Source organism: Balaenoptera borealis, assembly GCF_965194805.1.
Source record: "Balaenoptera borealis genome assembly, chromosome: 4".
NCBI classification, from domain to species: Eukaryota; Metazoa; Chordata; class Mammalia; order Artiodactyla; family Balaenopteridae; genus Balaenoptera; species Balaenoptera borealis.
Window position 1 is genome coordinate 47,774,903 of NC_138861.1, and position 17,489 is coordinate 47,792,391.

At 38.3% G+C, this 17,489-nt stretch overlaps 1 protein-coding gene and 1 long non-coding RNA gene across 6 annotated transcripts in view; one reads left to right on the forward strand and one right to left on the reverse strand.

Moving 5' to 3' along the window:
* Window positions 1–17,489, forward strand: part of LOC309628314 — an 882,984-nt gene that overhangs the window by 595,012 nt on the left and 270,483 nt on the right. The window lies entirely within an intron of this gene.
* The window catches only part of KLHL2 (kelch like family member 2), a 126,030-nt gene that overhangs the window by 101,980 nt on the left and 6,561 nt on the right, over window positions 1–17,489 (reverse strand). For all 5 annotated transcript variants that reach the window (XR_014244304.1, XR_014244305.1, XM_082391141.1 and 2 more), the window contains exon 2: window positions 12,088–12,213. Coding sequence is in view for 3 of the 5 variants with exons in the window: in XM_082391141.1 (XP_082247267.1) it covers window positions 12,088–12,213 (126 nt within the window). In the remaining 2 variants the exon portion in view is untranslated. The remainder of the gene's footprint in view (window positions 1–12,087; window positions 12,214–17,489) is intronic.

The following is a 17,489-nucleotide window of genomic DNA, read 5'->3' on the forward strand; positions in this document are numbered from 1 at the left end:
AGCAGCCCATACCCAAAGTCTACATGGTGAGTTTATATTCCTATTATGTGAAATCTAATGAGGGAATGGACTATAGAAGGAAAAGTCTTTCAGAATAATGGTATAAATAAAGTTGCTACTTAGCAAAATCTGAATTTATTCACTCATTCATCAAATATCTAAAGTGCGTACTGGGCACCAAGGACTATGTCAGTTTACCACAGTAAACAAGACAATGTCCGTGATAGCAAGGAATTTACAGTGGAACTGGGGAAAGAGACAAGCTGATGGGTACTTACAAAATGAATTGATAGGTATTAGGGCAAGTGTGGGGTGTTTGAGTACACAGGAGACAGGTCAAGCCCAAACATACAGGAAAGCTTTGGAAAGAAAACTGCTTCTAAGCTCAAGTCTGGAGAATAACAGGAGTTACACAGGCCTTATGTAAAACACAACTGACACAGAAAAAAAGATAGGCACTCATCTCCAAAGTGAAACATCATGAAAATCGGTCCTTCTCAAGAAAAAAATTGCTTTGAAAACGAATCATACCCAAATATATCTAGACACCCTTTGGTTTTCTGATATCAAACGAATGAATTCCTAAGACTAGAAAACCCTATCACTGCTGTATATACAGAAGCCTCCCTTAATCATGGTGGATGCATTCCAAGACCTCCAGTGGATCCCTAAAACCACAGATAGTACCGAAACCTATAGGTACCATGTTATTTCCTACACATACATACCCATGATAAAGTTCAATTTATAAATTAGGCACAGTAAGAGATTAACAGTAACTAATAATAAAATACAACAATGATAACTATACTGTAATAAAAGTTATGTGAATGTAACCTCTCTCTCGAAATATCTTACTGTACAAATTTAATGCCTTCTCTATCTTAACTAAGCAATTATCATGCCTTGTGGCTGTAACTTTCAGTTTGAGGTGCAACAGCAAAACTAGCAGAAATTTCTTTTTCCTTTTTCACAATTTCACAGATAGAAGATTCCTCCTTACCACAGATCTTTAGCAACCTCAGCATATGATTTTTTTTCTTTTCTTACTAAGTCAAGAACATTCACCCCTTTCACTTAAAGGAAGTACTTTACAGCATATCTTTGGCATATCTGAATTGCCAGCATCACTTCTCCTGTGCTTTGGGGCCATTATGAGTTAAAATAAGGGTCACTTGAACACAAGCACTGTGATATTGCAATAGCCAACCTGATAACCAAGAGGGCTAACGGCCGGGACACACTGGACAGAGGGATGATTCATGTCCCAAGCGGAATGGAGCAGGACAGTGAGATTTCATCACACTACTCAGAACAGTACTCAATTTAAAACTTATGAATTGTTTATTTCTGGAATTTTCCATTTAATATTTTCAGAGTGTGGTTGACTACAGTAACTGAAACCTTGGATAAGGGGGGACTAATGTGTATCTTCTTAAAGTAAAATGTGCCATTAGGCTCTGAGATATCTAAAATAATTGGTAGTTTCATGAAACAAGAATTTACTTTCTACTGGAAGTGGCGGTGGTGGAGAGATTACATAGATAGCATCTGTCCACCCTTCTTCCTCAGGTGCCAGGCTGTGTGAGATGTGGAGGCACTTCCTGCCACATGGAGCAGAATCAGAATAACGGCCAAGGTGCTAGGCTGCTGAGATGAGCTTTAGCCAGAGTCCACAGAGCAAACACAAGCCACAGCCTCAGAATGTGCCCAAAGGCATCTTTGGAGCAGCATCAGTGTTAGGATAAAGAAACAAGAGCAAGACAGAAAAAGAAGTTAGGCAAGAGGTCAGAAGCCAAGAAAGTTAAAACCTAGTGAGGAAGCACAGGATGAGCCAGATGCGGAGCTGCTGATCAGCTACTTCATCAGGTTCTGGCTGCTCAGGAAGAAGGGAGGTGGGGAATGAAAACAAGCTGTTTTAAAGGTGAAAGGCTTCCTGATCACTGACTTAAATCAGTTATATTTAACCAAACCTCCAAAAACTGATAGTGTCATTTACAGACAAGGGAGATGCAACCTAGCTAAAATGTCAATAATCTTGAAGAGCAACACAACTCCATAACAAGTGTCACCACCATCACCTTCTTCTTCTTAAAACAATGATGGTTTGAATTTGAATTTCTGTGGCAGTGAAGCACAGGGAAAACCTAGCTGTTGGGCTTACTAAGATTCACCACCACAATTAGAGTCCTGAAAAACAGCACAGCCCCTTCAACAGATTTGCACCTGCTGAGATTTTCTAACAGGAAGCAGGAAAGGATGACAGTCAACTTGGAAACTCGTATGAAAACCTACTACAGTCAGTGATTTAGAAACTGCCTTAAACTAGAAAAGGATCCCAGAATAGAGAATCCCACATAGAATCAAGAGAACAGAATGACAGGGAAAAGTGACAAAACGGAGCCACAAGAAGACGTGGGGGGAAGCACATTACTGAGTATTTGTCGAGAAGGGAAGGTAACAACTCCAGATTTGAGGACTTCTAAGAATACTTGGTCACAATTGAGAGGAGATGAAAAGAATAATTAGAAATAAAGTGAAAGAAGATATGAGTGACAGGGAAAAGATGATGGAGAGGAGGCAAAATGGAGAGATGAGGATTTCAGAGAGGGGAAACAGAAATGGCAGGAGTGAGTTTCTGAACGTGTGTGATAAAAGCTCGACTACATGTAGAAAATGGAGAATATGTACAAAGAAAACTTCCTTATTAAAAGTTACTTTTTTAAAAAACTTGGTGAAATAAAACATGAGCTAGATACTCTTAGCTATAATAATTTAAAAGAAAAACAGCTAAGGTAGCATCTTCCGATTTTCTGACTTAGGAGGGGATGCTGAAGGCAAACCCTGAGGCAGCACAGCACCCCACACCAGGAAAGAGAAGAAAAAACAGAAGCAAATTCATTCACTACCATCCATTCTTCACATCTTTGAAATGTTTAATGATTCTATCCATGCTCAACAAATACCACCTAAAAAGAAATCTATCACAAGTACTTAAGATACACTGTAGAAGATTACCAGTTAAATTGAGACTGTTAGCTTCAAAATGTCTCTTAAACTTTCTTAAATAAACAAGTTTGCTTGATTTAGGGACCCTTCCCAACTGCTCTGTCCTTCAAGGAATGTTTTATATTCTACTTCAGTACAACATAAAAACAAAAGAAACTGACGTTTTACTATAGAAATATATATACATACATTAGTGATAAAAAAAAAAAAAATTCACACCCTGTGTAATTTCCTAAATCTCTTTCAAAAACAGTGATATAAAGCTATGAAAAGGTAGTCTCACTTCAGTTTGTTGTTTAATTCACTTGCGACCTAAGCAACAAAGTACAAATAACCAAAGAAGAGCCACAAACTCGACGTTTTCATAGATGCACAACAGATATAATCCTAGTAGTGATCTGGGTCCACATTGTCTAAAAGTCCTGGGGGAAAAATACAATAAGCATTCCCTCAAGAGAGGGATTCAGGATCTTCTGTTTAAATTATCTTCTGGAATGTAAGAAATGCTATTGTAACTGAACGACTAAATGTTTATGGCTTCTGTGTGATTAATAGGCAAACATTCAAACTGCTTCATAAGACTTATCCTTACTAAAAAGTTTCAACTCCTAAATGCAACTTAAGGATCAATATTAGCTTGCTTCTAAACAAATAATAGGTTGGCCCCCCCCAGTAATACTCATTGAAACTTTTAAAACTCAAGTCCGGTCTTATCCCATATCCTAGAAAAGAGACTTTTTTTTTTTTTAATTTATTTTAAACACAAAAGATTAAATCTGATAGTTCCTTTTTGGTCATCTCAAAAAGCTCACGGTGTAATGTCCTCAAGCAAATGTGTGTCCGGGGTACAGCCTGCTTCTCTGTCTGCTCCACAGGCCCAATACAGTGTGTTGCATAGAGTAAGCACTCTGTAAAGGTCTATTGCTTTGATTTTGAAAATGTCAGTGTGTTAGTGCTTTGAAAAACTCCTCCTCCTGCCAAGCCATGCCTAGGAAATGTACAGAGCTGAATTCCCCACCAGAGATGTGTTGCTGTACAAGACTCGCCTTTCACTACGCTGCCAGGCTGTTTCCCCGACGTCATTAGTCTTATGATGCTACACCCTTTCTCAAAAACCTTCACTGATTCCCACTGTCCTTGCAATTAAATCGCAATGAATCACACTGTTTAAGCCTGCCATAATTCTGACCTTTTCTACAGACTCCCCAGCATGAACTCTTCTTGATTCACTTTACCAAACAGGTTACATTTAGCCCGTCCCTAGCTTGTGCAATTATCCAGACCAGGAACTGCCTTTCCTCTCCAGTCCTTTGTATGAATCCTACTGCATCCCTATCAGGCCCAACCAAAACCACCTCTGTGAATTTCTCTTGTGAGAATCCTTTTCAGGACCCACATTTTGCACACGATATTCCACCACCTCATCCTCTTCTCTACATCTCCTGCACAATCAGGTCACTCGAAAGGCAGGGGACACGTCAGACACTGGCTCTGGCCCCCACACAGCCTCTGGGCGTGCTAGCTGACTTCAAAGGAGAACCAGGTACTTACAAATACTTGCTGACTACACTGTTTAGAAGTGACCACAGGGTTTTTAAAACCAACAATTGCAAGTTATTCAAACTCGTATTGGACTGGGACATAGAGCTATATCTGGGCCTCCTGTCTAAAAGAAATGAAAAACTAGTTTAAAGAAAATATAACATTCCATTTTTATAAATTTAAATTATAATTCTTAAATTATAATTCTATAACTTGGGGCTTCCCTGGCAGCGCAGTGGTTAAGAATCTGCCTGCCAATGCAGGGGACACGGGTTCGAGCCCTGGTCTGGGAAGATCCCACATGCCGAGGAACAACTAAGCCCGTGTGCCACTACTACTGAGCCTGCGCTCTAAAGCCCGCAAGCAATGACTACTGAAGCCCACGGGCCACAACTATTGAAGCCTGCGCGCCTAGAGCCCATGCTCTGCAACAAGAAAAGCCACCACAATGAGAAGCCCGCTCACTGCAACGAAGAGTAGCCCCCGCTCACCGCAACTAGAGAAAGCCCGTGCGCAGCAACGAAGATCCAATGCAGCCAAAAATAAATAAATAAATCAATAAAATTTATATTAAAAAAAAATTCTATAACTTAAACTTTACAAAACTCCTGTCTTCCTAGTCCCATAACCATACCTTACACCAAGTATAATTGGAAGAAAAGTGACTTTTACTTCTAAAATTTCTCTTTCATTAGCCAAAGGTTAATAACAACACTCTTTGGGGTACAGCTGATATTCTACTTATTAGAGGTGACAGCCCAAGAGCAGAATGGAGAGAACAAGGAAGTTCTCCCTTCCCAGAAGTCAGGAAGCCACTCTCAGCTACCTATTTCTGGCAGCAGGAAGTTGATGCAAGGACAGGAAATAACAAAAGATTTTCAGCTGTACAAGGAGTACGTTTCTTCAGAGATTTTTTTTCGTTTTTTTTTTTTTTTAAGAATTACTGGGACTTCCCTGGTGGCGCAGTGGTTAGGAATCCGCCTGCCAATGCAGGGGACACGGGTTCAATCCCTGGTCTGGGAAGATCCCACATGCCACGGAGCAACTGAGCCCATGTGCCACAACTACCGAGCTTGCACTCTAGAACCCGCAAGCCACAACTACTGAGCCTGCACTCCTAGAGCCCGTGCTCCACAAGAGAAGCCACTGCAATGAGAAGCCCGCACACTGCAACAAAGAGTAGCCCCCACTAACCGCAACGAGAGAAAAGCCTGCGCACAGCAACGAAGACCCAACACAGCCAAAAATAAATAAATAAATTTATTTTTAAAAAATAGAATTAAATAAAATTGGCAATAAGGGGTAAGAGAAAAGGGAATGACATTAAAAAAAAAAAAAGTGCTGATGAGCCTCAAAGAGAGTTCATTTTTTAAAACACTAGCAGTTGGTGACTTCATTAAAACAATCCTTGTTGTGGATGTGGCAGCCAAGACTCAGCTATTCAAAGGTTATTCTTCGTTCTGAAAATCAACATCAACTATTAGCCTGGTTACATGCTAGCTACTGAAATGGTGCAACACAAAGATCAAAAACATACTGTTCCACAGCCATACAGTTCACCCCCAAAATGGTACAAACAGCTGAATGACGGCTACAGCTAAGTAATCCCAGGATGAGACAAGGTGCACCACATGCAGGGAAGCAGGAAAAAACCTCACAGGCTAAAAGAACGTCAGAGCAGCAATGAACCTTAGACTGCATTCCATCCACTCCCCTCATTTTATAGTTAAGGCTCAAAAAAGTAAAACAACTGGCCCAAGGCCAAAGAGTTTGTCCAAAAACTCGGGTCATTCACCTCAGGAAGGAGAGCTAGGTGTGGCCCTCCCTGTAGTTTAGTGACTGAGATCTTCGTCAACAGGGGCCCACTCACACATCAGTGGAAGGTCTGGCTACCAGCCCCATGGGAGTGGGGGGAAAAGTAACATGAATAGGTCTATTAAAAGTCAGTCTTTCTAGATTTTTCAAAGAAAAAGAAAATGTCTCAAAATAACCAAACTATTTTTCTTACTTTTCCTTCAGTGTCACTTAATAACCACTGCATTTTACATTCTAATAACTACTTTTGCAACGAGATTAACTGAAACAGCATGGGCAGACCTGCTGGATTATCCCACCTATATTTTCTCCCAAAAACTAAATGAAAACCTACTTACTGAAACTGATGTCAGAGCAGCACTAGGAAACAAATCTAATATCCATTATTTAGTTTAATTTTCTCTTATCGCTCTCTCTCCAATCCACTCTCCACCCAGCAGCCAGTGTGTTCTTTTCAAAATACAAATCTGATCTGATCATGTCACATCCCTGCTTAAAACTCTCCAATGGCTTCTCCCACGGCAACTCCTGATAAAGACCAAAATGTAGAAGGCTCTAAGAATGTTGGCCCTCACCTACTCACTCAGCCTCCTCTCTTGCCATGACCCCCCAGCCATCTGCACTCCAGCTACTCCTCAGCTCCTCCAGGAGGCTAGCTCACTCCCACCACAAGACTTGGACACTGCCATTCTCTATGCCTGACTTCATTTCCTTACTTATTTTTTCCTTTTGATCTCAGCACAATTATTCTTATCTTCTCAGGGAAGCTTTCCCTGACCACTGTTATCTAACTTCATAGCCCTCCCTGTAGCAGTTACTGCCATGAAAATTTACAGTAAATTATTTGTGTGATTCTTTGATTAATGCCTGCTTCCTGCAGTCAATCACAAGCCCCATGAGGGTAGCAGCCATGTCTGTTCTGGCTTACCATTGTATCTCCAGCACCCAGCAGATGAATATTTACCGAGTCTTTAATTAAAGAAGAAACAAACAAATGATGGAACAAAAAAAAAGGATGGGCTTTCAGGAAGGTATAGCATAGAGAGATTAAAGGAAAGTTTAAGTCACTCCCTTCTTAGCCCAAGCTTTTAAATATATGTACTTTCACAAAGAGAATGATGGGAAAATATATGTCTTTCACAAAATGCTAAGAAAATAAAACCAAGCCTGCTAATACATACATTAGTCTTTTAATTAAAAATAAGCTACTCGTTTTTCAATCAACCTTTAAAGTCACTCTTTCATTGCAGTGACTCTTAACATATTTGAGAATTCCTTAGCAATGGGCAGGTCACTACTCCCCCAAATTACTAACACTACCACCACCACCACCAAAGAGAGATTTACATTTTTCTCTGTCTAAAAGTTTTCTTATATTTCATGCAAATGGAAATGACAAGAAAGCAGGAGTAGAAATACTCATATCAGACAAAGCAGACTTTAAAACAAAGTCTATAACAAAAGACAAAGAAGGACATTATATAATAATAAAGAGATCAATACAAGAAGAGGATATAACACTCATTAACATATATGCACCTAATACAGGAGCACCTAAATGTATAAAGCAAATATTAACAGACATGAAGAGAGATGTTGACAATAATACAATAATAGGAGGGGACTTTAACACCCCACTGACATCAATGGACAGATCATCCAGACAAAATATCAATAAGGAAACAGTTGTCTTAAATACCATGTTGGACCAGTTGGACTTAGAAGATATCTACAAGACATTCCATCCAAAACAGCAGAATGTACTTTCTTTTCAAGTGCACATGGAATGTTCTCCAGGATAGATCACATGCTAAGCCACAAGACAAGTCTCAACAAATGTGAGAGGACACAAATTATATCAAGCATTTTTTCCAACCACAACAGTATGAAACAAGAAATCAAATACAAAAAGAAAAATGGAAAAAGCACAAACACATGGAGACTAAACATGCTACTAAAAAACCCAATGGGTCAATAAAGAAATCAAAGAGGAAATAAGAAAATACCTCAAGACAAATGAAAATGGAAACACAACTTTCCAAAATCTATGGAATGCAGCAAAAGCAGTTTTAAGAGGGAAATTTATAGTGATACAGGCCTTCCTCAAGAAAAAAGAAAAATCTCAAACAACCTAATCTACATCTAAAGGAATTAAAAAAAAGAACTAACAAAGCCCAAAGTCAGCAGAAGGGAGGAAATAATAAAGATCAAAGAGAAAATAAGTAAAACAGAGACTAAACAAACAAAAAAAAGCAAATAAAAAACAATGAAACCAAGAGCTTTTTTAAAAGATAAACAAAATTGATAAAACTTTCAGCCACGCTCACCAGCAAGAAGAGAGGACCCAAATAAAATAAAAACTGAAAGAGGAGAAATAACAACCCATACCACAGAGATACAAAAAAACCATAAGAGAATACTACAGTTATATGCTAACAAATTAGACAACCTAGTAGAAATGGACAAATTTCCAGAAACATACAAACAGCCAAGACTGAATCAAGAAGAATCAGACAATTTGAACAGACCAATCACTAGTAATGAAATTGAATCTGTAATAAAAAAAAAACTCGCAGCAAACAAAAGTCCAGGACAGGATGGCTTCACAGGGGAATTCTACCAAACATATAAAGGAGAGCTAATACCTATCTTTCTCAAACTATTCCAAAAAATTGAAGAGGACTGAACACTCCCAAATTCATTCTACAAGGCCACCATTAATTACCCTGATACCAAAACCAGAAAAAGATATTACAAAAAAAGAAAATTACAGGCCAATATATCTGATGAATACAGATGCAAAAATCATCAACAAAATATTACCAAGCCGAATTCAACAATATATAAATAGGATCATATACCACGATCAAGTGGAATTTATTTCAGGGATGCAAGGATGGTCCAACACCCATAAATCAATCAATGTGATATACCACATTAACAAAAGGAAGGATAAAAATCACATGATCACCTCAATAGATGCAAAAAAAGTATTCAACAAAATTCAACATCCATTCATGATAAAAACTCTCACCAAAGTGGGTACAGAGGAAACATATCTCAACATAATTAAGGCCATTTATGATAAATCGTTAGCCAACATAATACTCAACGATTAAAGCTGAAAGCTTTTCTTCTAAAATCAGGAACAAGACAAGGATGCTCACTCTTGCCACTTCTATTTAACATAGTATTGGAAGTCCTAGCCACAGCAATCAGAAAAGAAAGAGAAAAAAGGAATCTAAATTGGAAGGGAAGAAGTAAAACTGTTACAACTTGCAGATGACATGATACTATATATAGAAAACCCTAACAGTCTCCACCAATAAAATATTAAACTAACAAATGAATTTAGTAAATTTGCAGGAGACAAAATTAATATATGGAAGTCTGTTGCTTTTCTATATACTAATAACGAACTATCAGAGAAAGTAAGAAAACAATCCCATTCAAAATCGCACCAAAAAAAATAAAATACCTAAGAATAAACTTAACCAAGGAGGTGAAAGACCTACATTCTGAAAATATAAAATATTGACAAAGGAAAAGAAGATGATACAAAGAAATGAAAAGATATCCCATGTACATAGATTAGAAGAATTAATATTGCTAAAATGTCCACACTACCCAAAGCAATCTATAAATTTAATGCAATCCCTATCAAAATACCCATGACATTTTTCACAGAACTAGAACAAATAATCCTAAAATTTATATGGAACCACACAAGACCCTGCACAGCCAAAGCAGTCTTGAGAAAAAAAGAACAAAGCTGGAGGTATCACACTCCCTGACTAAAAAGTACCATAATCAAGGCAGCATGGTATTGGCACAAAAACAGAAACATAGATCAGTGGAACAGAATAAAGAATTGCCCATCTATGGTCAATTAATGTACAACAAAGGAGGCAGGAATATACAATGGAGAAAAGACAGTCTCTTCAACAAGTGGTGCTGGGAAAACTGAACAGCTACATGTAAAGAATGAAAGTAGAACATATACAAAAATAAACTCAAAATGGATTAAAGACCTAAATAGAGACCCGAAACCATAAAGCACCTAGAAAAAAACATAGGCAGAACACTCTTTGATACAAATCATAGCAATATTTTTTTTTGGTCTGTCTCCTAAGGCAAAACAAACACAAGCAAAAATAAACAAATGGGATCTAATTATACTTAAAAGCTTTTGCACAGCAAAGGAAATCATTGACAAAATGATAAGACAACCTACTAAAGGGAGAAAATATTTGCAAATGATATGTCTGATAAGCTGTTAATATCCAAAATACACAAACAGTTCATACAATTCAATACCAAAAACACAATCTGATTAAAAAATGGGCAGAAGACCTGAAGAGACATTTTCCAAAGAAGACATACAAATGGCCAGACACATGAAAAGATGCTCAACATCTGTAATTTTCATAGAAAAGCAAATCAAAACCATAATGAGATATCACCTCACACCTGTCAGAATGGCTATCATCAAAAAATCAACAAATAACAAATGTTGACAAAGATGTGGAGAAAAGGAAACACTCTTACACTGTTGGTGGGAATATAACTTGGTACAGCCACTATAGAAAACACTATGGAGGTTTCTCAAAAAACTGAAAATAGAACTACCAGTAACTCTAATCCTGGGTATACATCTGAAGAAAATGAAAACACTAATTCGAAAATATACACACATCTGAATGTACAGAGCAGCATTATTTACAATAGCCAAGATGTAGAAGCAAACTAAGTGTCCATCAACAGCTGAATGAATAAAGAAGATGTGGTATATATACACAATGGAATACTACTCAGCCATAAAAAAGAATGAGATTCTGCCATTGGCAACAACATGGATGGACCTAGAGGGTATTATGCTAAATGAAATAAGTCAGAGAAAGAAAAATATTCTATGTTATAACTCATATGTGGAATCTAAAAAAGAAAACAAACTAGTGAATATAGCAAAACAGAAACAGACTCACAGGTGGTTACCAGTGGGGAGAAGAAGGGGATAGGCAGGATGGGGGTAGTGGATTTGACTGAGAGGTACAAACTACTATGTATAAAATGGATAGGCCACAAGGATATATACGCATTATTTTGTGGTGACTTTAAATGGAGTATAATCTATAAAAATGTTGAGTCTCTATGTTGTACACCTGAAACTAACATGATGTTATAAATTAACTATTCAATAAAAAAAATTTTAATAAAAGTTTTCATATGCTTTGCAATGATAAGTTAGAAACCCTAGACCAGCCAGTCCAATAGAAATATAATGCAAGTCAGAATTTTCTAGTAATCCCATTTAAAAATAAAAACAAGTGAAATTAATTTAATAGAATTAAGTAAAATTCTATTTAACCCAAAATAGCCAATATTAGAATAATAAATATCATTTCAAAATGTATTATTTTTAAAACTTATTAATAAACATTTTTTTTTGGTAGTTAGTCTTGAAAATCCATTACGTATTTTCCACTTACAGAGCACCTCAATTCAGACTAGCCACATGTGGCTAGTGGCTACCGGCTACCATATTGGACAGAGCAGCCTTATACCATTCACACTTCTGATAAATTTTTTGCTCTCTTCCTTCCTTTAAAAAACTTGCAGAAAAAGCTTTAAATGTTCTCTGTATCAAACAAAGCAAAAATGAGGGGTGGGGAATATATTCACTTTATGGTGAAAAATAAAGGTATGTTAACGTAATAATACCTTCTTAATTCATTCATGACTTTAAAAGCTTTCTTCATATGCCAAGGATTCACTGTCACCGGGCAGTGTTTTTCGGTATTATCATCTTTTGAATCGAGAGGCTTCTGATGACCCTGCTTTGTGCATCTGTACATAAAAGAAAATAACAAAACACAGAAAAAGATCTTATTAAAGATAGTTTAGTTCAGACTTATCAGGCTACAAGAGATACAATGAATGCCCTTCTCCCCCACCCACTTAGAAGAAGTCTCACAGCATTTTTCAACCCAAGACTAAAACACAATTCAGAACACTTTCTGATGGTCACTGTGGTTTTAACAAAAAAGTAGATAATTACCTCCCTGGTTTCAAAGCTCTCTCAAAGATGGGAACAGAAAATTCAGTAAACATGGTTTAGCAGACACCTTCAGAAGAAATGCTGAGAAATGATTTTCTCTGTTGGAAATTAACCTGCTTTTACATTCTGCAGTGGGCCTATTTACAAACCAAGACAGGAACTGGGTCGTATTTTACACACACTTCAGAAGCTTAGAATCTGATTTGAATTTTGTTCTCCACCTGCAAGGTTATTTACCCCATATACTTTGGACCTACTTTAACTGTTTACTGAGTATTAACTTTAAGGCAGACACTGTACTAAATTTTCTTTCATTGTTTGTTTAATCCTCACAACAACTCCGTGAGCTAATTACTATTATTATCCCCATATAATAGATAAAGAGATTGAGGCAGAAAACAATTTGGGTAAATGGTAGAGCTGATAAGAGTGCAGCTAGTCTGACCCTCAAGGCCGTTCTTTTCACTAATGTTCGGTACCATTTCCTACATTAAGCAATGGATAGTTAATTTCATATTTAAATGTGTAATTTTTAAGAGTACAAAGCTATGTTAGTATTGCTGTGTAAATTATTCTTTCGAAATCTGGGGGCGAAAAAATTAACAAATGAAATCAGGGTGCCATTGTGGGGAGGGTTAACTGCATATGGATGGACAAAAGGAACTTTTTGAGGAGATGGTTGCACAACTCTAGAAATTTACTACGATCACAATTATAATGGGTGAATTTTATGGTATGTAAATTATACCTTAATAAAGCTATTAAAGTTTAATAAATTAGGATACCAAATTAAGCCTAAAAAAATCATACTTGTATATACATCACACGAAGAACAAAAGGCAAACATCATTATTTATTGCACCATTTCTTTTCACGCCTCTTCCTTTCCTGACCCATTTCTGAAAAGATAATTCATTCTTCAAATATTATTTTATTAATTCAGCAAATAATTTTTGAGTGCCAACTATGTACCAAGCACTCTTCTAGGCACAAGGAATATATCAATAAACAAAATAAAAATCCCTGTCCTCAGGGAGCTTGGAGTCGGGGGGCGGGCGGGGGCGGGGGGCATCGACAATACACACAACAGACCAGTAGAGTAAGTGGCACGTTAGAAATTAAGAACTACGGAAAAAAGAAAGAGGGCCGGGTAAAGAGAGTCAGGAGTATGGGGGTGATGGTGATGGAGTGATGGAACTTGCAGTATTAAACAGGGTGATCAGGGCAGGCCAAATTGAGAACTGAGATTGGAATGAGGACCAGGAGGTGGGAGAAGGCCCAGACAGAAGGAATAACTAGAGAGCAAAGGCCAGTATGCACCTCGTGTGTTCCAGGACATGAGAGCAGGGCTGGAGAGGGGAGTACAGATCATGTAGGACACTAGCTTTTACCCTGAGTGAGCTAATTACTATTATTATCCCCATATGACAGATAAAGAGATTGAGGCAGAAAACAATTTGGGTACACTAGCTTTTACCCTGAGTGAAATGGCAAGGTACTGCAGAACAGTGACACAACCCAACTTATGTTTTCAAAGGATCATTTTGGCTGCTGGTTGAGAATAGTCTCTATAGGTCAAAGATGAAAAGAGGGAAGCTACTGAGAAGGGTAATGCAGGAGGAGATGACAGTGGCTCAGAACAGCGTAGCAGCAGTGGAGGCAGGAGCAGTGATGAGAAGTGTCTGAGTTCTGGATATATTTTAAAGGAGTGCTAATAAGATCTGTTGACAGAAGGCATGTGCCATGGCACTGACAGTGCCATGTCAGTGAAGTCCAAGTAACTCCAAGTTTTTTGGCCTGAGCAGCTAGAAGCATTGACTTTCCATTAATTGAATGGAGGAAGCTGCAGACAGAACCAGTCTGGAAGTTGGAAGATCAAGAGCTCAGTTTTTACACATGTTGGTTTTAAGATATCAGACTTCCAAGTGAAGATGTTCTCAAATTGGCAGATGATTACAGGAGTCTAGAGTTTGAGAGAAAAAAATCTAGCTGGAGACAGAAATGTGGTACATGAAGCCATGAAACTCGGGTACTTGAACATTAAGATAACCCAGCATTAACCACAGAAGTTATCCTTGCTCGTTCCTCCTCCGCCAGAATCAACACTTATTGAGGGATACCTGATCCTTTGAGGGCTCACCCACTAGAAGTGGACATCAGAGCTGCTACCCCACCAACTGAGTTTCTAAGGGGACCTTACAAACGAATTAGTGCCATTGCTGCCTCCAGTGGGTGAGTCCACAGCTGGAGTGGGAGAATGGGATGGTGCACTCTACTCCTTGTGGCCGCGTGTGCACGCGCACACACACTGAGGGATGAGTTACACCCGGCCTAAGAAAAAGAGCTAGAAGCCAAGAAAGAAAGAACATGCAGATCTGGCAGAGGGAAGTGGGGACACACTTTTTAGTATAAGACGTATTCTCATAATGCCATTTCCACCACCTTTTCATTAAGAAAACAGTAGGAAAAGGGGAAATTATGTAGATATATGCAACCTACACAAACTTTCTGACCACGTAACACCGAATATCCACATATGTAGCAAGTTAATGATATTTATATCTGCTTCAAATTTAATTACTTAAGTTTACAACAGAGGGAAAATATAATATCGAGGACTGGCAAAACTATCATAGAAGCCCTTTCAATGCTCAGAATGGAAACAAAAGCAACTCTGCCCTACAAAGAATATCATTAAGAGTCAAGAGTTTATATTTGCTTAAGAAATTGGGAATTAAAACTTCCTGCATTAAAGAATTAACTTTAAGGCAGATACCATACAACAACCAATGTTTATACTGCTGCTTTCTTTCTTAAATCTAAATATTTTTAGCTCCCACTTCTCTAAAACTCCAGAAACTCTGCAAAGAAAAGATTCCATTCGAAGGCTTAAAGGAATAAATAAGAAATAACACTGCATTCTTTTAAGTGTTCTCTGTACTGAGAGCCCCTTACAAATGCAGCACCCTGCCACAGGTCTACATTTTCAACACTAAAGTCCTTCCCACAATTTTCTAATTCCTATATGGTTTTGTGTCAGATGGTCTCTCGTTCAGAAGCAGAACTGAGTAACAGAAAATGATACATCATGTCTAAAATTACAGATGTGGAAGATGAACATCCACTAGAAAGCAACCAAGTGGGAGGGAAAAGTTTACCTTTTAAGTTACACCATAAGTACAGTTACACCTCCCTGCTTCCCTTGTGAAGCGAAGGGCTAGTCTTTTCCAGAAAAGCTCCTCAATATGAGAACCGTCTTCTTTAAACTACCTGGAGGAGATACTTTTTCAAGGTTCTTTCACTTGTTAAGTCTTTCCCCCAACTCTACATCCCATAACCAGTGTTAAAACTACCCAACAGCCTGTTGTTACAACACATATTCTACAATAATTGAGGGTTCAAGGGTTTGGATCCCAGAACACTGCTAATAGATAATCCGAAAGCCTTCCTTCCACGACTGACTCTTCTACAAATTCCCAGCTGTAGGCAAGGTTGGCTTCTCAGACCGGGTAACTTTCTAACTCTGCCTAAGAACACACTACTGCCAATAACTGAATTCTCAAGAGAGGAGGCAAAGACTCTAATAAGGGCTGTCTCCTTCCAACAGTCAAGATTCCATAACCAACCAAAGGTTTAAACCTCCTACAAAAATTCTGAGAACATCTTAGAAATAACATACATTTTCTTTAGATGCATATTATTTGTTCTGGAATAGTGATTTCCGATGGAGGGGACAGAAGGACCACATGACCCAAGCAATTTTTCTAAACTACCCATAACCATCCCTCTTCATGTGAAGATTCAGGCAAGCCCTTTTTACAGGTCTAGGCATACCAGAATGACAGCATCTCCAGGAGTAGGGGGGAAAGACAGCTATGTATGATTTTTTTAAAAAGAGGGTGATGTAATATGCCCCACCACCCACTTACCTCCTACCACAGGACAATCATCTCAGATCGAGAACGAACACTTTAGGAAATAGAGGTTGTTTATGTTTTCAAGGTTTTCTGGTGGAAATAATGCTGTAAGTCATGTGAATGATGCAGCTGAAAAATTTAACAGGGGACCAGACATTTTCACATTCAGGACAAATACTCAGCCCCTGGGTGGCCACCATCTCTACTCTCCCCTTTGCCTGTTCACCTCAAAAGCTGCAAGACTCCCCTGCTTGCAATGAATCACCCACCATCACTTATAAATTTCTGCCAAGTTCACGTCAGCAGCTGATGTTTTCAAAGTCACCATCCATGCTATACTGCTATGAAGTTCTCCATTACTTTATATCTCGTCTATTTTCTCTGCTGTCTTCCGAGCTAAACTTGCATTTGGAAGCTGATTACCATAAGAACATTGCTCCAATAACAAGTCCAGGATATAAGAAGTAGAGATTCAACCATAACTCATACTTTAATACTTGTTATGCCACTCTACAGTTTCCTAACAAAATACACTCACATCCTTCACCTCACCCAAATAACCACCGTATTACTTAGAGGTTGTAAAAGTGGGAGGCTTTCTCCACTGGAAACATTTTTGGTTTGTGGCAGAGTTGTGCTTTCAGTTTTTGCAATTAGCTACATGCAAAAAGACCTGCTCTGCAAATTTTTTTCAAGTGCTTGGAATTTACACTTTTATTAGGTACAGACCCAGCAGACTAACTGTAATCAATGAACATATGGTCATATTACCAAATAATGTTAATGTCTGCCCTACAGACATGTAAGAACTTGAATTAGACCTTCAGTACACAGACCCTTAGAACTGAATATGAAGCACCAGCACCTTGTGAGAAAAAACCTCCTATCCAGTCACAGAACACCATACAGACTACATCATAACAATGCCACTGAATATATTAGTATAGTACATGTATTGCTAAAAGTTATGTTTCCAATTTCCCAGAGCTGGAAAGGAAAAGTCTAGAAAAGCTGGCCATGCCCAATTTTCCTAAAACGGCTTAGCACTTAAAGCGGAATGCTGAACTTTCCGGAGGATGGAGGGAGGGCCTTTGCCCTGTCCTCCCCCAGGACCAGGACGTGGCCTTCGAGAGAAACACCGGCAGGAG